General features: G+C 40.1%; 1 protein-coding gene across 1 annotated transcript; it reads left to right on the top strand.

The window, feature by feature from the left end:
• The first annotated feature begins 483 nt into the window (after positions 1 to 483).
• LOC118313244 (MDM2 binding protein) lies at positions 484 to 24,248 on the top strand. Its single transcript, XM_035638631.2, has 23 exons — positions 484 to 654; positions 984 to 1,067; positions 1,169 to 1,242; positions 1,991 to 2,139; positions 2,379 to 2,437; positions 3,264 to 3,408; positions 3,946 to 4,060; positions 6,315 to 6,431; positions 10,635 to 10,729; positions 11,167 to 11,233; positions 11,523 to 11,640; positions 12,157 to 12,339; positions 13,758 to 13,871; positions 15,669 to 15,827; positions 18,122 to 18,215; positions 18,306 to 18,464; positions 19,094 to 19,189; positions 19,352 to 19,615; positions 19,792 to 19,958; positions 20,824 to 20,936; positions 22,442 to 22,555; positions 23,608 to 23,673; positions 23,770 to 24,248. Exons 1-23 carry the CDS (start codon positions 588 to 590, stop codon positions 23,806 to 23,808), a joined length of 2,658 nt encoding a protein of 885 aa, XP_035494524.2. The 5' UTR covers positions 484 to 587; the 3' UTR covers positions 23,809 to 24,248.
• The last annotated feature ends 1,096 nt before the right edge of the window (positions 24,249 to 25,344 follow it).

Below are 25,344 nucleotides of genomic sequence, written 5' to 3'. Positions count from 1 at the left end.
TGCTTAAAAGACCACATGGAACAAATATACCCTTTGCCTTCATGCAGGATATTGATTCAGTATATTGTTGGGAGGATAAATACTTAAATTTGTTAATGTTTAACAACAATCCATGCTCTTTTTTTTAAAATCAAATGATAATAAATTAAATTTACTTAACTGTGTCATTAAAGCATCGTTTTTCAAGTAGAAAGTTAGCATTTTATTTCCTGGCAGCAGGTGGAATATCCAAAAGGGGAAAAAAATATAATCACCATCCTAAAATGGGATTACTGCTGACAGTAACACAATAAAGTATTAAACCATCGCGCATTTAATGTGAGAGATGGAAAGAAAATGAGGCATAAGAAGAGCTCAAAGCTTGTTTTCAAGTTCGCACCATCAACATCTGGACAGGTATATCTTGTGCTGCAGGCTCAGTCCAGTAGGGGGCGATGGCGGCGCTGCGTGTCCTATTTCCAGCCGCCATTACATTGTACAGAAGAAGAAGAAGAACTGGTGGGAAATTCGAGCGGTTGTTCTTCTTCTTGAACAGGAGTTTTACCTCAAACAAACATTAATTGTGAATTTACTTATGTTTACACGACATGGACCGGTACGTGTTGGTTGTGTCCTTTTGCCAAACTGACGACGAAGTGGCGGAGGAGTTTAAATGTAAGTTTTTGATTGCTAATGATAACGCAGCTAATCCCAGTGTAGTTTGGTTAGCTAGTGTCTCAGATAGTGTGTACATAATGAACAGCAACGATGGACTAGGTGAACGTACCGACGGTTGTCCGGTTGAACACTTGTTATCTACAAGGGAGGGAGCTGATTCACGCACATTTGACTTGTAAACATTTCAGTTGGAGCAGTGTTGTTGTTTGTTGAGAGGGTTTATTGTTCCTCCCTAATATTACATGATTCAAACGATGCGCTGTCGGTGGTTTCTCTAATCTATGAACTAGTAGTGTTGACTATGACTCTGTTGTCACCGTTCACAGGTTTGGAGCCAGTGAAGCACGTATACAACAGGCTGGTGGACATTTCCGCTCAGGAGCCGGAGAGAGGCAGTCCTGTGTTTCCAGGTACAGTGACGCAGAGACTCCATGTGCATCTTATCTTAGCTTAGCTTGACTTTGATGTAGAAAACCTCCCTTAACTTTTTTTTTTGTTTTCTTTTCTCCAGCTTGCTCTCTGAATGGCAGCCCAGCAGGCCTGAGGTGGTACTTCGCTCTTCAGGCCTGCCACGGAGTAACACAGGTAAGACACTAGGAAACAGATTCAATACTATAGTGCCATAAACAATGTTTATATATTATATTGCAAGGCATTTGTGTCAAGCACCTTTCTGGTCGCTTTGTTCAGTTTGAGGCAGTAAAAGCCTCTTTTCCCCAGACATAAGACTTTCAGGGGTTGGTGCTGGATATTGATGGAAGTTTTCCGTCTCCAGCCAGAGTTGCGTGTCTTTCAAGTAATATATCAAAATTGTGAACGCGTGTATTACTGTTTTTTTAGTGGTTGATAGTGTCCTCGGTAATTCTGAAATACTGTAAACACAGCACTGTAAACAGTTCATCTTGGCCCGAAAACTTTCAGCACAACAAATCAACTGATAAAAGCCAGAATTTACTTCATAATATCATCAAATTTACAAAACGCACACAATTCATAAAAAAATTAACTTACAGTTGAAACATGTATTCATTGTACTGTGCCCCATCATATCCTTGCGTGAGGTCTAGCCGATGCTCTTGTTGTTTAAGTCAATAAAATCGTGAAAGAACTTAAATGCAGGTTAGTTAGACTTATGCATTTTAAGATAAAGAGGCACTTTATTGGAACAGGGGGAAAACTAAGCACCGTAAAGAGACAGACACAAGAGTCAGACACAATGGACCAGAGGCAAGAACAATGTAAATGGATAAAAAAAAATTTTTTAAAGTTTGTCCGTTAACAATGTTATGTTATTATTATCATCACCCCATCAATCATATCAACTGTTTTGTAGTTTTGTAGCCTGGACTGGGAAGAGTTGGGGATAGGCCATCAGAAAACAGACAGTGCGGAGGAGAAGCTTACTGCTGTGGAGTCGTGCCTCAGTTGTCTGAGTAATCAGGAGGCACCGGACCAAAAAGCTGACAAGCAGGCACTGACTGAGTGAGTGACTGATAACATTTTGCTTTCCTTATGTAAATATATGGGCATATGTTTTCTTCTCTGCGTGGAAGAATTGTGCCAAATCCATCTGTTGCAGCTAGCATTTAACTGATATCAATTTATTATATAGGAATATGTGAATAGAAAGATAATTCCCAATGTATTGATCAAAAATAGATCCAGAGTGTGTCAAGATCTAAAAGATCATAGGACCTGATCTGAATGGCTTTATTGAACAGGTTATTGGAGGAGGCTGCCGAAGGACTGCATCTACTGTCAGACAAGCTGCCGACTCCAGGTACAGTTCACCAATCCATAGTAGCTGTGAGTTATGTTAATGTTTTGTATGTGTCATTTTTAATTCTCTGCTGTGTCACTTTCTTTAATAAGATTTGGACAGAAATTATGAGAACTAGCATGAAACGCATTCAAATTAATTTGAATGCACATTTTTTAATCAATGGTGTGGAATCAAAAATTCTACTTCGCAGGGGATTTTGGTTGTTAGGATCATTTTTGCAGCATGGCTCACCAGTTTTCTCCATTTTGGGTAAATATGCAGAACTACCGTCATAGTTTCCTGATAGAGCAACGAAGCAAGAAGTGAATTTACTCCATAAAACAATGTCTCAAGTGGGAATTTTGTCTTTGCCAAGATCTGCCGGTAGTGAGGAATTTAAAGCTTTTTACTGAAGCCAAACTCCTTCGCTTTGTTGACAAGGATCCAATTTCAACTAATTAGATTTTGAAAAATCTGCCTGCTGTAACCTTGTGGAAAAGGTGGCCTACTCTGCTTTGTACCTACAGTATGCACAGGATACTTCCACTCTGACTTCTCCTTAGCAAGCCTGTCTCCTGAAGTGATGATTCACTGTGCAGAGCAATATTTATTCACATACCCAAGCTCCACAGGAGTTCAGGAACTGTCACACTTGACTGTTGACTGGCTGCCCTGAGAAGCTGCTGGCTTAATATTTATTCCACAGTGCTTGATATTTAGAGTTGCAATCAAGAGAGGATTGTGTCAGTGGGGAGACCTGCTTAGGTCACTGCCCCCTCCTCCTTTACAGACATGTAGTGTATGTAAATAAAAAATATTTGATTTGTCCCATGTTCCCCTTCAGGTAAAGCCCTGCTGGATGTGCTGGTGTTGGGCTTGTCCGAGCAATCCCCTCCCATCAAAGACCTACTGCCTCTGCTGGGAGCCCTCAAACACATGTCGTGCTGGCATGCTGCTCAGATCAGTGTAGTCACACAATACACAGCTGGGTGAGGAGGCAGAAAATACTCATCCATTACTTTCCCTCTTATGCGACGTGCACAACAACACTAACAACTACACTTTAAAACTAATATAGTTTACAAGAGCCCCTGTAAATGATCAATTGTGAAGCCACTGAATTAACATCACACATTCATGTGTGTGTTCACAGCATGTTTAGAATCTAAATGAACAAAGCTTTTGTACTCAAATGATGGTTAGATCACTGTGAATAGGTGATGAGAAGTGTCCCAAACCTCAAAATGCAGGAAAAGGAGCAGTTTGGTGTGAAATTGCAGATATGATTCTATGTGAAGTACTCCCAGTTTACCACTAGAGGGAGCTAGATTAGTAAATATGTACTTCTCTGCAACATTCCTACAGAGGCACATATTTTAGTTATTAGACAGAATAGCCGCATTAAATCCTTAGAAATAGATTGCTGTTTTGAATCATTCCTTATTCCTAGTTTACAGGAATCAGCAATATAAATTCTGCAGTGATGATCATCGAGTAATGCTTTATGTTTGGGGTTTTTCGCCCAGGTGGCAGAAAGCAGCATCCTACCTGAGTGCTGGTCTGGTGGTGCCCTCTGACCTGGACGTCTGCGTCGACCATAAGGAGCTGTGGAGGGGCGGCCTGGTTATCAGAGAGAGGAAGGTAATGAAGTAGTGTGACACTGATGAGGAAATATTGAGGATATGGTTCTTATTGCATAATTTATTTTGTTTATTTCTTCTTTACTTATGTGGAAAGACTTGAGCAGGAGGGAAGAGAGAACAGCGTAACTCACTTGAACAATGAGAAAAGCCCAGCAGTGTGTTATGTTTTTGTCACCATATAATGGTTACAAACACAGCAGAGGCTCAGCGAGAAAATGGCGTTTCCTCACAAACCCTCTGTACTGGGGCTAATCTAAGGTTTGGAGACCTGATTCTTGCTGCCGCATGTGTTCCCATATCTTTTTCATGAGGAATTACTCATTCACTGCACATAAAGCCATAGGGTAAATGTTCACGCATTTCTTTTTAAATTGAGTGATATATTTTTTTAAGTCAGTGTGGGGATAAGTCTTTCTCTGCTGCTGAATGCATCCAGAGGAATCACTTGACGTCATTGCAGGGTCATGGGAAATAGCTCTGCCTTTCCTGGCATGGCCTTGGCAGAGCATCCCCTGCTCTGCCCAGCTCCTCTCTGACTCGTCTTCACTCCCAGAGGAGTTGACTACAATTGATTATTGGTGCAGACTTGGGGAAAGTATGACTGTTTAAGAAAATGCCCCTGAGCAGTTTTCTGTCTGTATTTAGAGGACAGTGCTGATGTTATTGACAAGCAGGTATAGTGCTGTTCTTTACTTTAGTGGGAGTTTAAAAAGTGAAAAATACACTTAGATGAAAATAAATGCTGAAGTTGTTGGACACTGATGTCTACCAGTGTATGGATGGAGCACCTTGCATATTCTTTCTCCTAAATCCTAATAATGATATTGTATAACCCCTTATACATTGAGTAAAGTACCTAGAGGAACTTGCCTGTGCAGGGCCCTGACCACAACCCCGTCCAACGCTTTGTGGATGAACCAGAATTCCTCACTAATGCTCTTGAGGTTGAATGGGAACAAATCCCCTGCAGCCACATTCACAAAACTTGAGAAATTCCAATCCACAAGAGCAGAAGCTGTTGCAGTTGCAGATCAGTGCCCATTCTTTTTGAATGGGAGGTTTAACAATCACATAATCACTAGATGTCCACATATTTTGTATGTGTTGTCCTTCTTCCCCCGGTTTCCTGTTAGTAGCTGCCTTAATTATGTCAAAGTGAATAGACTGAGGTTAGTTGACAGCATTTTTCTGTCTGTTGCTACTCTGGAGATTACTTCACACCCACTTGTACTTCTTTCTCATTACGGGGAAACTCTGGCAGGTGTAGTAGTTTTCTGTCTCTGGACAGAATTGGCCAATTTTGTGCCATTCTTCCACAGTCATTCGGGAATAATCAGCAATCTGTTTCACTGTGGAGTTTTCCTCTCATGTCTCCTACTGTTGGTGTTAATTTCTTTAAAAAAAATCTGGCTGAGATTTTCAGTTGGCAATTTAAGCTATTATTAAACGTTGATCAGCTTGTGTCTGAAAATTTACGGCTGAGTTACAGCCTTTATGTTAAACACGTGTTTTGCAAATAATGTCAAATCCGTTCAGAGTTTTTCAAATATACATTGTATATGTAACAGCCTTGTGTTTTTGCTTGATAATGGCGCTTCTTTAAAATGATTTAAAATAGTTTTCAGATCGTTTAAGACCTGAGAGGTTTGACATTTGCGTTCTCACATACAGCCCTTCCACAGAAGTTCAGGACAACGTCTGGACTGCGGTGCATGTCTGAGAGCATGAGCTCATACCCTTGTTTGACAAAAGTTTTCACCAGTCATCTCACCTCTGTCTGCCTAACTTGGAGTCTGCTGAGGCAGGCATGCCATCGTCTCCTTCACTGTATTGACCTTTATTAAGTTTCTGCCGTCAGAAGTTGCTAGGGCTCCAGCAGTCAGTCAGTCACAGCTTCACAGTTGGTGAGCCGTGGAACAAAGAAGAACTCCCGCAAGAGCAAAAGCATGTCTGAGATCAATCACCACCAGTTTATAGCCTTGTAATACATAACATAAAAACTATTATGTGCACGTGTATCGCTAACCGCACAGCCATGTGATAAGAGCAAACCATTGTCTATTAATGAGGTAATTTGAGTAAATTCACCTTATAGCTGCATCATAGACCTTTAGACATTTACTGAGGCCAACAAACAGTTTGTGTATGTGATATTTAGCACAGTTTCTAATTTCTAACTAGTACTGACCGAAAGACACCTTAAGTTCACTTCACTGTGTTGTGACCTGTGTGCGTGTTTTTTTTTTTTTCAGTATGTGTCTGAGCTCCGTTTCGATGGCTTTTCTCTGCGCTCTCCAGTGCATCACAAATTGGGGTCCAGTCGCTTGCAGTCGCCCTTCACCACCACAGACCACAAACTACAGTCTGAGGTGAGTCCTGAATTCTTTGCTACTTCTCACATCTTTAATTCTTCAACGTTAAATGTTGCTGTTGTTGAACTGAGCTCCTAAAAAAACTCAGCCAAACCTGTGGGAATAGCTCACCCCATCAACTTGGTGATTAGACAGAATCAACGTTTTTGTTTCCCTTTATTCCTTTAGCCTGACTCTGGGTTCAATGTGTGCTCTGTTGGAGGGGTGAGATGTTTTTTTTCCATACTGCCCAATTCATTTATCTTCCAAATAGAAGATGCTGTGACTGTTGCTTGAAGACAGTAACTTTAAAGTCCCCTGTGATATTTTTTTTTTACTATTAGTAGCGTTATGGAGCCAGGGTCCAGTTTTGCACTTTCATTGAGTACATGGCTGCTGTGAGTCTTTTGAGCTGTCAACAGTTGGTGGTTGCAACATACAAAGAATTGTAGGAATGTGCCAGCAAAAGCAGGGAAGACAATGCTAACAAGTGTAACTGCATATATAAACTGCACAAGTTTAAATATTATTAAAGATCGGCCTTGCAAATGTTTTGTAGACAGAAATGTATTCAGTATGTTTATTTAAGACCACACAGTGCATTTTTGTGTTAAACATTTTTTTCAAGTGCAGCTAAATGGCTGGCTTCAGTGTGTAGGAGGAAGATGTTCCCATTCTTATTTCCTTATTGGTTGAATGTTTCTCCGGCTGGGGATAAAAGCCTTCAGCAGGACCAACAATAGACTTACATCTGTTTGAATCGCTGTGAATTTGTCATTGATGTGGGCAGTGATTCAAGAGGTCTGGAGCCATGCTTTGTCATATCTGCGTCCCATTTAACATGTCCAAACACGTCAGGCTGTGTAAATTCATGTGGTTTTGTATTTATTGCCAAACAGTTGCATGGTCGTTTCAAAAGTCCCATTGTTTGGCTCATAATTTCTTGTTTCTCCCTCTCTGATAAAGACCGTGGCAGCCACAGTCTTCTGTCGGTGTTGTGTAGGGCCTGCATTTCATACAAATCTTGTAAAATGAGAAATGTAATCTGTTTGAAGTTGCTAATTTCTGAAGCTTGAAAGAGGGGTATGATGAAACACTACCTTTGTATTCACGTTCCTACAACCTTCAAGGAAGGTTTGATTGACAGAATGAGGTGATAATGACTGAGTTTTCATTCAGGATGGCACTGTTCCTTTAACCCCAGTTCAAGCCACGTCGTACCTCTTAGCTAAAGAGTTAAATGAGCTGCACACACCATCTTCTAATGATTCCTGATGGCGAGAAGATTAGTTGGAAAAAGTCACTTCCTGGTGGCACTTTACTCACATTGTGGAACCGGTGACAATAGGGTGGTGAGTCAGATAAATCAACTGTTTCTTATCTGCAAAAGGTGTGTTGACATCTTGTACTTCTGCCGACCTCGTAACCATAAAACAGTATTAGAATATAGATTTAACATATCATAAAGAATGGCCCAACACCCACGTTTTCAACGGAGGGAAATCTGTTTGCTTCATGTTATTTTTATGGTGTTTGCATTTATGATTCATCCATCGTCTTTCACCAAAATGTTTTTTCTTGATGGGCAATTCATCATTCATTCCCAGATTTTCTATCCCACATTGTTTTGGTTCCGACTTCTTCGTCTTGAGGTGAAATGAGTCACTTGCTGGTTCTGCGAAACTAGGGTGAGCTGTCGGCTCGTTGTGATATCTGCATCCACACTGTGTGTAGCCCTAGTTAATGTCCATGTATCCACCAGGTTCAGAGTAAGTGACTCACGTGAACTTATGCCAAAACTATTCCTTTACAGTCTCATTCATCAAAAACAGGATATTGTCAGATGTTGTTAAACATTAGCATGTTAGCATGCTGACTCAAACCACCCCTGTGTTGCCTCACAGAACTGGAACTATCACAATAGTTGCTGATTAATTTCCTGTTGTCAAAGTTAGATAACTGTGCGTATCTTTTTCTCAAGATGAAACATTTAGAATTGTCATAAATTTCTTTTCTTAAATCGCCTTTTAAAATTGCTGATTGTTAGTCAGAGTTGTGTTTATCCACTTTAGATTTTTGCCACAACAGCCACCATCTAGGAGAAAAACTGAATCTTTTTTTTTACCCTAAAAAGGCAAAAGTATTTAAACCCACAGCTCATTGTGTTGACATGCAGAAGTTATAACCGGAGCATGTTGTCTTTTCTAGGGAGGATATGCTTTCTGGTTGTATTTTTGTGTGTTTGTGGCAGGTGTGTGTGCATTGTAAAAACTCTGAATTTGTGTATTTGCATAGAGATAATGTTAATAATGTGGTCTTTTACAATTTTGAATTGGTGTGTTTCTGTAATGAGTTTTCTCATGTGGGTAAATATCTATAACAATAAAACAGCACGGAGGCTGTGCCCAAATAAGTTATGGCCCGCACGCACGCACGCACGCATGCACGCACACAGGCACACAGGCACACAGGCACACAGGCAGCTTTTACTTGGATAAATTAGATGAGCATTAAAGAATAGAAGAGAACTTTATTGTCGACAAGAGTGGAAAATTGTCTTCACTTTGTTGGAAGGATATAGTGGTGTAGTGTGTTGTGTTTGTGTTAACCATTGTCTGCTCTGTGAATTATTTTGTGTGTGTATGTTTGTCTATACTACTTATTAATGCGTCTACAGAGTGTGAGACAGTGTTTATGTGTGTGCGATCTTAGCAGCACAGGGAAGCAGATGGTGATGATTGTCTTGGCACACAGTTAAAAAATAAAACTCTACCTCATCTCCACACTGCTGGGATAACTGACTATAATCACACACACACACACACACACACACACACACACACACACACACACACACCTAGTCTAAACTCACTCTCTCACTGTCAGAACTAATTGTTGTGATAATTACTTACACACACACAAACGCACACACTGTGATGTGTGAGCACCAAACATGACATGTTTGTTCTCTGTGAGATCTATTAAATCCACAGCACATTAGGAAAAAACCTGCAAGAAACTGTGAAGTATGGAAATGCTTATATCTCACACTTGTTATATGGTTGACTATTATCTAAATAATTCAATTAATACACTATTCATTGGCAAAATATCCAGATGAGAATCTCAATTTGTTGCTAATATATTGAAATAAATACTTCAAATCAAGGTATGTAATTGTCATTCATCCTTTAAGTTATAAGTTTTTATTCATATATATATATATATATATATTGCACATTGAGTCATGTTTAATCCTGTAAAAACATTTTAACCACAGACATATGCAATTTTAAACCATTAAAAAGGATCATCTTAAGTGGTTGTAAGTAATGAGGGCAATTAAATACCGCAGCTCTTAATGATCTGTTTGGCTCATCACTTCAGGCCACTGCATTAGTCAGACTGGGTCGCACAAGGGAGTGATAAACTTGTGGGGAAAAAAGTGGAAATTCAACCAGTGTTCATTAAAACCTTCATCCACTCTCAATCTATAGGAGTCTCTCAGAAATGGGTCATTTTTCTTCCAGTAAAATAAATTATGAGATATTGAGATTTCACACTTTCCAATGGATGTGTTTTTTTTTATAAATGCAAATGACCAGTTTTTCCATGTGACAAATGATTTATATATTATTGATTCCCCGTGACATAACGAGCTCATTAGATAAGTTGGACATTTGCAGACTTGAAATATAGGTTTTTCTAATGCGTCACAGTGACCAGGACCAAACTGTGTTATGTGTATTTTGTAATGTGGAAACAACAAGTCAATACATTGATTCGTTGGTCCACTCATAGTTAATTGATGTGTATTTTTTTGTAATTTATTGATGAAAAAAACAACATGTTTTCTCGCTATAGCTGCTCCAATGTGAGGATTTGCTGTTTTTAATCCGTTTAGTCTCTGTTTAATGTCACTGTCAATTGAATATCTTTGTGTTTTACACTGTTGGTTAGATAAAACACAACATCTGATGACCTTAACTTTGACTCTGGGGACTTCTGACATTTTCCCAACCAAACAATTAGTCAGAAAAATAATCGATGGAATAAGTTGATAATGGAAATAAAAGTTGGTTGTAGCCCTGGTGTGTCACATGTCTGAAGGAATCTTTTGTTTGGAAATGCTGTTGTGTGAGATGACAACATTTTTGTTTTTCTTTGTTTGTTCTTTTGTCTCCACACCCATTATCTCCCTCTCTATCTATATGTTTGCAGGTCTTTCATTACTATGCACCGGTTTTAGACTTGGTTCAGCTGGTTAATTTGTCAGACCTGCCCAGCTTCCTGATGTCCAGCACCCATTTTGAACTGTATCCTCAAAAGTGTGTGTGTGTGTGTGTGTGTGTGTGTGTGTGTGTGTGTGTGTGTGTGTGTGTGTGTGTGTGTGTGTGTGTGTGTGTGTGTGTGTGTGTGTGTGTGTGTGTGTGTGTGTGTGTGTGTGTGTGTGTGTGTGTGTGTGTGTGTGTGTGTGTGTGTGTGTGTGTGTGTGTGTGTGTGTGTGTGTACTTCAATCCACATTTGAATTAACCACTTGTGTGAAACAGCTACACTGTTTGTACAGATTACATGTAGTATAAAGTCACACTACAAACTACTTGATTGTAATAATAATGAAATAGCCTTGACTGTAAATACATAATTTGCATATTTATATATTTTTTAAATTGTGGGTTCTGACCATTGGAAATGTCGTTTGTAATTTCTGCTTCGTAATATTGTACTATTCCTTTACACAACTACCAAACAGAGGTCTGTGTGGTAAGTCGGCGAAGGCTAAACTTCTGTTGGACCAGCTGAGGTCACTGCGTGGACAGGTATCTGCCCAAATGCCATGCATTTATACATACAGTAATCTGCTCTAGAATTTGGGAACTTCCAGTGAAGCAAAGAAGTTCATTTTAAAAAGGAAGTAAGGAATCAGTTTTCTTTAGTCCCCATTCAAATGTATATCGGACACAGAAAAGATGCATCCACCAAACAGCCACAACACTGAAACTGGTAACTGGTTTTAATGTTTTAGCAGAGATTCATCTTATATGTAATTGATGGGGCTCAGGGGACTGTCTGTATGTGAAGGTTTATCCACTGTGTCTTTATCTCCAGGTTGGAGCGTTGTTCAGCCTGTCCTGTATAATCACCCTCGTTGCCCAGCCCACAGCCAGCCAACTCAGCTCCCAGCGCTGGAGGGAGTCTATAGCCAGGAAACCCAAGTCCCTAACTGGTAAGACATTTCTTTCAAGTCCTTTTCATTACCTCATTAAATGGATAATGTTTGGCAACAACAGTGAGGAGCCATATTGTCATATGAAATAATTAAATTGGTTACAGGGACTACACTGTTAATCAGTAGACATTAAAGCTCTTTACTAGGAGAGCAGGGACAGAATTAAATCATTTTGGGGAACTGCTGGAAGAATCGGGGGTGGGAATGATAAAACAAGACATTACTCATATAACCATACTTTTGAGGAAATGGATCTCTGCAAAAAATTATAGAAAATAAGATTTCAACAGCAGGAATTATGTGTATAATACACTTTTATAGTTTATATTACACAACTTATAGAATAGAAGCAGATGGATAGGGAGAAAGCAGAAAAACTAGGACAAAATACATTAAAACTATGAAGACGGAGCATTAGATTCTATTATTCAACAAAATTAGTTGTATAACAATATTTTTCTGTTATCAATTTATTCTGGATATCTTCTCTGTGCCCCCTGCCTCACCCTGTAGTGCCTGATGTCGAGGTGAAAGGTGAAATTGCTCACTACTTCCTGTTGGTCCAGGGCTCAGACGATGCTGGGCGTGGAGCCTGCCGGGTCAGGATGTTGCACTCAGACAGTCAAATTAATGGAGCAGCTGCCATGGCAACCATCTCCGGGTTGCTGAGAGAGACGTGTCTGTCGTCATCATCAGGTATATTCTGTCGAGGAAGCTGTATGTGTTTGACAGTGTAAATTTTTTGGTGTCACTTGAATGTGTTAATGTTGAAATCAACCGCAGCATCTTGAAAACGAGGACGTGCACAACAAAAGAACCTGTCTAACTTCCTTCTGTCCCAATGGTGCACTGCAGGGGATTAAAGGCTCACATTGGACAGAATTGAGACACCTTTACCTATATTTTTCCCTTCTTTTTGTTTAAATTTCAGCAGATTGGAAAATATTAAAAGTGTATCGAATTTGGTTATGAGCAGTCCTTGTTTGCAATGTAGCCATGGATGTAAAGACAAAGATCATTGGTTAATATTAACACTAAAGAAAACTTTAAAACGTGATGCTTCTCAAGAAAATTCTTGTCTGTTTTTGTGATCTTTTGAAATTTATTGAACAATTGATATCAGAGATAATGGTATTTTTGGAATGCTTAAGTCACACTGAATCTAACAATATATATATATATATATATATATATATATATATATATATATATAAATATATATACGTGTGTGTGTGTGTGTGTGTGTGTGTGTTCAGTGTTCAGGTTTTAGTATGTTATGATTCAATGAAGGAGTAGGCCTTTTTAAATTCAGTGTTTTAAACTACCTGAATTGCCTCAATGAGCTCAATGTCACAATCTCAGCAGTCTACAAAAACTAACTTCCTGTTGTTTGTAGAACACCTATCAAACCTTGCATGTGCTGCAATCAAATTTAAAGAGCACAGTATTTTATCAAGGTTTTGAGGCTCTGGAACATCTAGCAGTAATTCCTTCTCTGTCACATTGTAAAGAAAAGCCATTGTAGCATCCTGTTCACTTAAAGCTGCTCCCCAGCTTGATTGAAGTAGAAGCCCTTCTGGCTTCTCTGCCAGAAATTGAGGGGTAATTGTTTTCATTGTTCATTTGGCTGGACTTTTACAAAAACTGAGTGGCAATTTCTGACCCCAGAGATTTTCTTCATTTGTGCCACATGTCCCTTCCTCTCTCCTTTCTCACAGCATTAGAAAGTTGTGACTGTTCTGTTAAGACGTTCCTCACGTTTGTCACTAACATTAAGAACCGGCAACTAAAGACAAAATGAGTGAGAAAAGGGTATACTTCAACTCCTACAACTCTATCGCACTATCATTCACAGGACAATCTCTGCCTGTTAAATCCTCTCATGTCTTAATTTGTCTCCTGTTTTAATGCAGACTTTCTGTCAGATATGTGAAGTAAACTGACCGTTTTGTGTAAAACCGTTGAAGCACCATAGGACTCTCTGCTGGCCCCGATCCCACTTGATAAATACTAAAATGTTCAGTGAGTTTAGGATTGCAAATGAATGCATCCTTCTGTTTGTTTTTGTATTGTTTTTTAAAAATCTCTTTCACTATTTCTCTTTCTTTGATCAGGAGGAGCTGTAGGCGATATCCTCCGCCCTCTGCCCTGTCTCCCAGGAGACAGCCTGCTGAAGAGAGAGAGGAAGGTGACCCAGGTTCAGGCTCTCGTGCTCAAAGAATATCTCAGTAAGTGTGACATTTAAAGATCTCCTGAAATGGAAAATAAATCACAGAATATACGGTAGTTCTCGGGAACTATGAGCAAAGCAAATGCTTGTCTACCCAGACGGATTTCATCGTATCTTTTGTTGTATTTTAGAGCTCCTATTGTGTCTTTTATTAATGTCAATGTGTCATAATAACTGGCCCGAGCCCTCAGCACAGCACCTTAAGATCAATATATGTCAATTATAATAATATTCCTCAGGATAGAGTAGAGACCCCCTCAGAACTGTAGAGGAGAGAACAGGGGTTTTATGAGAACAGATTGATCATAAGGCATATTTATTGTATTTTTCCAAGGATTCATTTTTACATAATGCTGGGATTATTTGAAAGATGCGTTGGCTTCATATCGTTAACCCTTTCCAGGCTTTACCTCTCTCTTTAATATGCCCTTCTCACCAACTCCTCTTTTTTCATCCAACATAACACAATCACTGTATCTTTTTAAATCTGTATAATTTCCAATGTCATTTGTGAGGTCTTCAAAACGGGTAATTAAAATTACAAAATAGTGAAATTTATCAAATTTGATATTACAATGGCTACAAGGATGTTGGTTAATGGTGTAGTCAGTCTCCAAAAACTGTTTTGATAATTAATTAGTTTCAATTCTTTTTAAAGCAAAAATGTACAATATTCATTGGTTTTTGCTTGGTTTGATGTGATAACAAAAAACAATTTCTGTGGGTTATGGACTGATGGTTGCACACAAAAAGAAAATGTAATGTCCTCTTAACAAATTACATTTTATTAGAATAATCAGCAGATGAATCGGCAATGAAATGATTGTTAGTTGCATGCCAAAATGTACAATTGCTTGTAATAATATAGTAATAAAAAGACAATGTGCTAAAGTGCAGTTACTAGTTACTTACTATATGGTGCATGTCTGCTTTATTCAGCTTCACACAGGTACAAAAGTCAGGAGAGACAGAGTCTGCAGTTTCGCCTGTTTGATATAAATTCAGTTTAGATCAGTTTTCTCTAAGATACATAGAAACACAATATCCTGTAATGGAGAGCGACGATGGGAAGAAGAAAGTATTTGGGCTACTTGAAGCTCCCTGACATGTTATCAAAGTGATCTTGCAGCTCTGCATTGAAAGTTGAAATATCATTATTTTTACAGACCCACATATTGTCCCCATTGTAGGCAAAGTCGGTGAAACACCAGTGGAGTGAAGCCAGATTAAAGGAAGTACAGTGAAATTCTTCAGACTTGGGAAAAAGGGCTATTCTTTAGAAAGGCCGTAAGCAGAACACAGACCACATGCCTTAATGAAATCCATTGCAATACAGTCCGACTTGGCATTAAATTGGGAAATTACACATTCGCATAATTTGCAAAAGTTAGAGGCTCCTTTGAAAGGTTTTCTGATTGTGTGCAACTCTACTCTTCAGAATAAAACATTAGACACTGATTGTTATTGCTCCGTTATAGTCATGCCACTCTGCATTGGCTTTAACAAGTTTGAGATCATTTCAACTGGCCACCTTTGCCCCTTGTGATGTCACAACAGCCCGAGGCATTTCTATCATGTGAGGCTAATGTTGTGTAATTACCCAGTTCTGCTTTAAAAAAAAATCCTGTTTTTGAGGAGCATTAATCCCCACCCTATACTTTTAGTATTATGTAAGATTAACACTGATGCCAAATCTTTCACCAGTTGTAAGTTGGCCCTTGAGCCTTACACAAAATCCAAAATGTTACCAAATAGAAAAAAACCAACAACAACCAGCCTCTGTTTGTGTCTCCAGGACAAAAAGAAGAAGAGTCGGCGTCGTCCTCAATACCCATCAATGACTTGAAGCTCATTCTGAGTCTGGCTCGGGAGCAGTACCTGCGTGTGATTGACTCCACACTGCCCTCTGCTGCCACCTGTCTGACAGACGAGCAGGAGATTGCCAAAAACTCAGGTGCGGAAGACGAAAGAGACAAAAAAATGGAAGCTGCAAGTAGCATTGAAGGGCCCTCGTACAGAAGCTGTGCTGTTACCGCAGAGCGACACGATTCAGAACTTTTCTTTAGAATTCGGCTCGAGGGAGCAGACTGTTCTATTGTGTGAATGTATCATGCACTTGTTGTTAAATACGCTGTGTAACATTTCAACTAGAGATGGACGAAAGGGCAGCAAGACACCGCCTTCCAATATTCCATCATCAACGTCTAACGAGTTATCTGACTCAAGTTGAGCAATGTCTGAACAAAGTAAAGTTACACAGCCTACAACTTCCTGGTGCCAGTAGGTGGTGCTACCTGTACCACTATGATTCAAAATTGGCTTGTACATTTCTTCAGGGTGGGACTCTCCTTATAACTTTCGAAATTTGGTAAAGATCTGGGTGTTTCGAGTGAAAATACTTTCACTTTTCATGGTGACACACCGCAATGATGACGCAATTATTGTAGATGAGACCAGACGTGTTTAGGCCGAGACTCTTGAATGCCACCTGTAATTATTTCACCGTCAGTTTGTGGCCACCTGCTGAAAATGTATATTAACCTAAATGTTGCTGTGTGACGTACCATGTCATGTTAGATCACAGGGAGCCCTGATCATATGATACAGGGGATGTGTATGATGATAGTTACATAGATAAAGCTCATTGTCGCAATTAAGGGGATTTACAAATGTTAATTGTCCCCCTGATAACTGGGCCAATCTAAAGATATACACAGATTGAACATTATTATATATATATATATAAAGTATTTATAATACATATCTTACTACGCTGTTGCAAAAAATCCACAATACGACATCAAGACAACTGATGTTTATTCACACATTTGCCAAAACACATATTCCAACGAGCCCATAAATCGTTATTAAACAGCAGTGGATCAGATTTCACCACATACACATTCATTGGATGACATTTTCAGGAAACAATGCCAGCGAATAATATGCAGATGAATTGTTGGCAATAAAACGAGTCCTAGGCCTGCAGCTACAAGTGCACAGTGTGGGCGGAGCCGCTTTTAAAAGTGTAGCTTCGGGGCTAATAGCCCTGGCGTTTTTTTATGTCATAAATGTTGTGACATTATTTGCCAAGTATTTTTTTTCGGAGCACAACATTGTTCATCATAATATTGTGTCATTTGTGCTACAGGATTCAGGCATCGTCCAATCCAGTGTAATAGTATTAGAATAGAAATGTGTCTTTAGCAGCACAACTGCCATTTTCTAAAACACTCCACATTATGTGTTTCATGTTCTCAACTTATATGTATGAGCCGTCCACAACCTCAAACAAATGATAAACAGTACTTTAGGTCTATAAGTAGAGGCAAAAGAGCAAAGTCAGATAAATGCAAATTAGGTTGTTGTTGTTTTGTTTTTTGCTGTAATTCGTGCACACCCTCTGGTCTATAGATTTAATTTACAGCATTAAACAGCTTCTCTTATCCATAAGGCACGTCTTGAATTTCTGTATCTGAATCGCCTAAAGGTGAGAATAGCTTTGTGTGGGCTGTCAAATTGCCGGTGGAGAGCGTCAGTCTCTTAATATAATATACTTTCGCCTCGGGCCATTAACGTGCAGGAAACACTCTCATCTCGTCGGGGAACCTGCTGCAAACACATTTATCACATGTCTCCTATGACATGGACATTACATACAATCTTCCTGCCCAAATACAAGAACGGTGTAGAGATTTTTCCCTGATCAGTTTGCCGTCTGCCAAGAGTGCAGCATGTTGACCTGGCTCAAGTGAAAGCTGGGTTCACAGCAATTCATCATACAGTGCATGATGCCTTACAGTATTTGGTACATGGATAGATGGGGCACTGTAGGTTTTTTGCTACTCTGCTGTTGCTGGTACAAATGCTTAAAACGAGCTTGGTGGTTTCCCGATTGTTCTTTTACCTAGCAGCAACTTCTCTTTCATTACATCAACTACTGTGAGCTCCAGCTGATGATTTAATCGAAACCAAAACGTATACAAATGTTATAGGTTGAATCAACACATCATGACAACTAGAGGGCTCATTCAGTGTTAAAGGAATTGGGTGCACAGTGTACACAGTGTTTTACAATATGAAATGCCCTCTGACTGAAGTTATCTAGTAACTACTAGTCATATAGTCACAGCACTGCACTCACAGAATGTTTTATGCTGCTTGTATCGCTCACAACACACATTCTTGTCGAATGCAGGCTGCATCTAATTCTGTCTGACTAAAAGCCTTGTTGTTTTGCCATTGTAGTTTTTCAGACTGTTTCCCACCAGCCCTCTGACTGGCCCGAGAGGAGCGTCCTCCACAACATAGAGAACCTGCAGAGGAGACGACAGAAGAGGAGGTGAGTGGGCTAATGTCGTTGTTTGGCCATTTCTGCCCCGGATAGAGTCTTAATTAATAATGCATGTGATCCTGACTGATTGTGTTTCAGATTTGGACTGTTAGGTCCGGGCTCCAGTGACAGCCTGCTGGGTCCTAAAGATGGTCAAAAGGCCTCCTGCGCTCTCCTCGATGCCAAAGAGCTTCTTAAACACTTCACACCTGATGGTTTGCCCACTGGGGAGCTACAACCACTGGCTATCAACAGAGGGTAGGTTCATTCTTCTTCTCTGGCTCCATGCTGACGAGCACCTTGACATCAGACTAAAGTTAACAGCTGGCTGCATTAACTGAATTTTTAAATTAGATCCACATTTGTAACCAGGCCTTCGATCAGGCGACATAAATAGAAAATCCTTGACAGAGGAAGCCGCATGCACAAGAACAGGATCATAGCCAGACTGATGAAGTGACTCGGTACAGAGAGATATTCACAACATTTTCACATTCACACATGAATATTTACAAACTGCAGTCAGGTAAACAGCATCAATGTGGTTTTATGAGTTTGTTTCTAAAAATGTGTCTGAATGACAAAAATTTAATGAGGCCGTAATGGGGATTTGATTACGATCATTAGCCTTTATCTGCAAGCTTACAACCTTCCCAGGAAAATGATTGAGTTGGGTATTAAGGAAATAAAAAAAACATTAATCCACAATAACAGAATTATGTTAAATAATGCTACGAAATAATGTAGAGAGTAATAAATCGAGAGGCAGGACAAAATATTTTCTTTGATAAACAATTAAGTTATTTTTCTCTCCATCTTTCTCTCTGTCCCCCACCACCACTCTGTCCGTCTTCCGCCTCTATCTCTCTCTCTCTCTCTCTGTTCAGTAATAATGTGTTTCAGTTGTCACCGCACCTCTCCCCAAGGAGAGTCAGCGCGATGCCCTTCAGCAAGGCCGCAGCCTCGCATTACCACGGCATCGAGTGAGTTCCTATAAAGTCGACTGTTTAACCACAGTATTTTCCAGAACAACTGTGATCAGTAGGAGCTTGGCCTGTAAATAGAAGCCACGTCAGTCTCAATTGTTTCGGTATTTATTATTGATATTATCATTCCAATTATACAGATTTTATTTGTTCTTTTAGGTTCTGCCTGGACAACCAGCACTCCTTGGATCGTGACCAGGCCTTCATGCGGCTCCAGTCCCGTCTCATTCGGCATGAGACGCAAACCACCTGCTCCAAAGAGCCGTGTGCCCTCCCCTTCGCCCTCAGTCCCGCCCCCTCCCCTGCCGTGATGTCAGAACCAGGAAGCGTGCCGGACGGAGAGACTCTGCAGAACGCCGACGTAGCTCGACTCAAACGCAGGTCCTGGGACACGGACGTTGTTGGGGGTTATCCTCGCAAGAGGTACGGTGATGGTGTATGTTGTTGATGTTTAACGTGATGAATAAGGGAGAGGGCTTAAGAAGAATTAAGAAGCGTGGAAGTGGAAGGATGTTTTTTTTTAAATCTCTGCATAGTCGTGTACATGTAATTAATGCCATAACTGAATTGTTGGTAAGTTTGACTGTGTTTGTGTCTAGGCTGGTGAAGTCGGAGAGCAGTGACTCCCTCTGTTCTCAGAGCAGTGGCAGCAGTGGGACACACTCCGCCATCAGGTGTCTCAGACAACAGCCGAGCAGATCCCAGTCCACATCTACCCCCATCGGTGCTCCTTGCTCTTCTGCCACAAGGACACGGACCACCTCAGGTATAACAAAACTACTCGACCTAACACGGGAAAAAATCATGCCATCACATAAGGTTTTATGATAGGACTATTTAAGAAATACCATTTGCATAACACGAAGAAATAAAACTGATGTGTAAGTTTGCTGCGTGTCAGATAAATTACACACATGGGAGTAATTCCAAAACCTTATACTTGGGGGAACTACAAAATCAGCATCTGCAGCAGCAGAGTTGTGATTATAGCATCCGAAAAGCACCAATAAAGTCAGGGGTCGAATCATCACTCCGCCGCGAACAGAATGGCGTCATTGTGATTGTTATTAGTAACATCTGTGCTTTTCCGATTGCGACAAATCAAAACGTCTGCTGTAAAAAAACAAAACCTATTCCGTTTTTTACTGCACGACCCTTACATTTACGAGGCTGAAAACTGTTGAAGACTCGTAAAGACTTGAACAGGCCCTGCACCTTCACGCAGGTGTTTTCATTTACTCTGCGTGACTCGATTGCTGTTCAGCTCGATGTTGGCCGTAGACGTGCTGGGATTTACTTGAGGTCACCGTGTACCAATAAAAATGATAAGGGTGACGGATGCAAAAAAAAGAAAACGGGAGAGTGAGGGAGACAAACTCTGAACACACCTGGTCTACTGGGATAATTATGTAAAAATAAAAATTGTGTGTGCACTGACTGTAGTGACCCTTTCCTGTATTGTTTTCCCCACCACATTGTTTTATCTGAATCAGAATTTGACGTTATTGATCACGTTATCGTTTTGATCATGTACCCCTTTCTTTGCATCAGCAAAGAAAGGGGTACATGCCTCTTTGTCCATTGTCTTGCCTCTTTGCCTCTTTGTCCATTGTCTTGACGTGACTCCACAGGTTTGGCGACTCTTCTGTCTGCTGACAAACTTATACCTCAGCAGCAGAAGACGCATCATGTGCCACCAGAGGACAAAGCTGCCAAAGAGTCACGTTCCCAGAAACACAACAGGGTGAGTGGGTGTTCCTGTTGGGGGACATTTTACATTAATGTAATTACCAAACATGCAGTTATCGTGGGTTTTTTTTGTAAACACATTCATTCTTTAAGAGGGTCCCGAGGTTTTCTTGTTTATATTTTGGTTCTTTGCCTTCGTTTGATATAGACACAGTGAACAGAGAGGCGTATGCACCCTAACCATTCAGCTATCTGGTCGCCCCCCATATCAAAACTGAATTTTAAGAACGTCCTCACCTCAAATTATCTATTATTTAGCATGATTAATGTTAATTACACAAAATGGCTTGCTGTGTTCAACTTGCCCTCTGAAAACCACAGTTAATGGTTAATAATAATGGAAAGAGAATTTGCAGGCAGTTTTGTTACCGTCTCATCACTTGTATTGATGGTTCTGCACTCAACAAACATCTAAGCAATTATATTATATTAGTAAAACTGACAGGCGCAAAGGCAGGAGATATAAAAAAGGCTCAACAAACCATAGTTTTCCTGTATATTCATGTTTTTCAAACAAATAATTACTAAAGATATTATTTTAATCTTTCTACTAAAACCTAAAAACTGATGACAACTGAATGTGCAATTCCCTCGCTCACCACCAACCTTACACTGGCACACACACATGAGAGCACACACTGAATGACACACTGGTCAACAGATACACAACAAAACACACTCACGCCCTGACCGACACCGTGGCAGACAGGCGCACAACAAAACATGCGCACGCACGCACACACACACACACACACACACACACACACACAGTCTTTTGTTGACAGATGAGTGTTTTTCCAAGAGCTCCACCAAAGATAAATGTTTTGCATGTGATCATTTTGGATGTGTGGTTTGCATCATAATGTTGTGACAGAAGCACTATTACCAAATCACCTGCTGCCTGCCCACACACACACACACATACCCCTACATACTATTCCACATCGTCCCCCGCACAGCTCACAATCTGCATCCCAACCTTGACTCGTTCTGATTTCCGATTACTATGCAAACAGGCTTATCATCTGAACTCCAGTAGAGGAAAGAACATTTAGCCCTTTTCAGAAATAACGACAGCAGTTTATTCAGGCCGGAGATTAAAAGCCGCCTCTCTGCCCCTCGTGAGACTGAATGGCACCAGTGATTCCTCACGATAATTTATAGTTTCCCCAGAACAGTTGCTGTGACAAGATTAATGGTGGATCTGTTTATTCCAGGAATGTGTTTTCCCTGTCAACGCCACCAGTGAAATATTTGTATGTTTGTACCTCCAAGCGCACACTCTGAATGTAAATACGTGCGATTCTGTTCAAGGGCATTCCCCCAAAGTCAAGACATTTTGACACCTTTGCTTTTAAAGGAAAAAAAAGAGAGCCCTGCTAAAATTAGTTCCTCTGAACCGGTTTACTGTTCGGTGGTTTGGGAAATAAACAGAACTAGATTTCATGTTTTCATTGTTGTGCTTATATAAACGTGTGTGTCTTGTCTTTTGTGTGTCAGATGTTGCAGGAGGTAGTAGTTAAAGCGCTAAAACACCATGGGATCAATGCCGAGCATGAGTGCTTTGAGGCCTGCCGCAAAAGACTGTTTGATATCTCCAAATTCTACCTCAAGGTTTGTTATTTTATTGTCGGCACACAGTCGGCTGTGTTCTTTATATGACAGCTTGTTTGTACTGTATGTCTCTATGCATCCAGCACATGTACTGCAGTTTTGAACACACGTGTTTTGTTATGGATTGTCACAACAAACCATTTCTCCAAAACCCACATTTCATCCAATTTCTTTTGTGCATCTTTTTAATTCCCAATCGCATATTTTCATTTGATAAGATGTAAAAAATATAAACACTGCCCTTACCGGACGGAATAAAAAAAAATACTCTGAAAACCCCATTTCAGAGTATTAGAATATAGATTTTCTAATTGTGTTGTTACTGATTCATCAGCATGTATTTTGATGGTATATTTCTTCAAAGTGAAGCTTATTTCCTTCAATTTACACAGTTTGGTAGTTCAGGAGCAATTATGATGTTTCTTGTATTCGTATAAATGTAATTTTTCTTATTTAGATAATATTTTGCGAGCTCTTTCTTTTTGTTTTATTAGAACTTCTCAGCATGTACCAGCAGGTGTCTGGAAAGGTCTTTGGTTTTGTTCAGTTGACAGGGATTTAAAAAGAAAAAAGCCAGAAAATAAAAGCCCAAACTTCCCAAGTTATGGGAGTCAAAATATTTATACTGTGACCTTGACCTTTGACCTTTAAGGAGAAAGATGAAGACAGGAACCTTAAATACAAGAGCAATAAACTATTCAATAAAAACAAATATATGAAAATAGAAAGATTTAGTGGAGCAAAAATAGAAGAGAGTAAAAGTACACTCCCTGAGAAATGTAAATAAATGTATAAAGTAGGAGAAACAAACCTATGAAAGTATCTTTAAATTGTACTTTAGTACAGAACCTGTGTGTGAACTGTTTGCCAGACTGACTAGGACATCATACACACTGAACTCTTGCCTCATACCTACTGTAAAGTAAATACTTCCCCCAGTTAAAATGAGTCGGCTTGTGACTTCCAATGTCTCGAGTCTGTCTGATGTAAACCTCGGGATGAACACTCCTCACTGTTTCAGTTTTGAGTGATCTTCTGTTGTCTGATCCCAGGATCTCAAGACATCTCGCGGCCTGCACGACGAGATGAAGAAGGCAGCCGGCAGCAACGTCAAACAGGTAAACGTTAACGAACACACAGTGGTTCCCCCACGTGTCCCAAATATGAGCCCTCTGAAGTCACACTTTAAAAATCATATTTTTTTGTCGCTGAAGGTCATCGACTGGGTGCTGGAGAAGACCTCAGGGAAGTGAAGGATGGCCTTGAAGAATTAGTGGGGGAAAAAAAAATTCCTTTAAAATCTTTGGAAAATTCTGCTAGGTCAACTGAATTTCTGTTCTTTTGGGGGGTTTTCTTCTTAGGTTTAAGAATTTCTATTGGTTTTAAATTTGTGAATATAATCTGTTTTTAAAACTATATTCCTTTTGTTCAAATTTATTTGATTGGCTCAATAAGGGGATACTTTCGCTGTACATGTATTTCTTTTAATGTATTCAGATTTTTTTGCTTTTATTTTTGTCGACGCTCCAGAGGGCACAAAGGGGGTTTTACAGGAATTTTACAACCTTCCCCACTTGTTCATTTTGTTTCTAGCTACAATAATAATTTTAAGACTTTATTTATATAAATGTGTACATATTTTATTTTTGTTTCATATTTAATCTGTAACACAATAAAGTGTTCTCGAGTCTTTTTTGTGTGCCCCGTTTGACTTCCCGATCTAGGCCGGAGTCGGCTGTGTGTGTGTGTGTGTGTGTCTGTGTGTGTGTGTGTGTGTCTGTGTGTGTGTGTGTGTGTGTGTGTGTGTGTGTGTGTGTGTGTGTGTGTGTGTGTGTGTGTGTGTGTGTGTGTGTGTGTGTGTGTGTGTGTGTGTGTGTGTGTGTGTGTGTGTGTGTGTGTGTGTGTGTGTGTGTGTGTGTGTGTGTGTGTGTGTGTGTGTGTGTGTGTGTTTCTCTCTATAAGAAACGTATCGCATCATCAGCACTGACAGCGAAAAACCCGATCTGAATGGGAGCTGTTATGCAGACGGTGAAAACAAAGCCACGAGCCGTGCAGCACATTATGTGGCGCTGATTTCCACTGATAGTGCAGATTAGTGCAAATCGCTGTTTCAATATGACAGATCATCTGCGGTTTTGATGAGTACTTTCTGTTCACCTGATTGTTTGACTATCCACATATAGTGTGTTTTTTCTCCACAGTGTGGATACTCGTTTGAAAGGATAATGGAAGCAGCATAACCTGACATCTGGAGTGTGAATGTGTTTCTGGGGGGGAAACAGACAGAGTGTGTGTGAGAGCACCGCAGAGCGTTGGGGAGGGTGTTTATGAAAGCGTTTATCTCCATGTGTTGGTTGTATGACGGTGGTCCAACAGGAGAGATAATGCAGTTACACTGTTCCTCGTGCATCTGCGTCACACACAGGAGCCTCAGAAGAAAAATGACCACAAAAGGAAAATACGACGTGACTGTGCAGAGGGGGGAGACGACAAACAGTGCCACTTATCACTAGCTCTTTGTATAATAAGATAAGGGTAAACTCACCTAAACTCCCTAGTATGGAGACCTTCTCAAACTTGTGTTACTGTGGTACGACAGCGTTGTACACACGTCAGGTTTGCCGAAGGATTTCTGCGGAACGACTAATTCTCAAAGAAAAGGGGAGAAGAAAAAAAATCTGCAGACATTGTGTTTCTTCTCATCAGTTTTAATCCCCGGACCCTAACTGATTTACCAGCATCTTCTCTGGGCCCATTAAATGCAGACAGCAGAGATTAAATGAGCAGGC

The sequence above is a fragment of the Scophthalmus maximus genome, chromosome 1 (assembly GCF_022379125.1).
Source record: "Scophthalmus maximus strain ysfricsl-2021 chromosome 1, ASM2237912v1, whole genome shotgun sequence".
Classification (NCBI taxonomy): Eukaryota; Metazoa; Chordata; class Actinopteri; order Pleuronectiformes; family Scophthalmidae; genus Scophthalmus; species Scophthalmus maximus.
The sequence above is the reverse complement of the archived record's forward strand: the minus strand, read 5'-3'. Positions and strand labels throughout refer to the sequence as shown.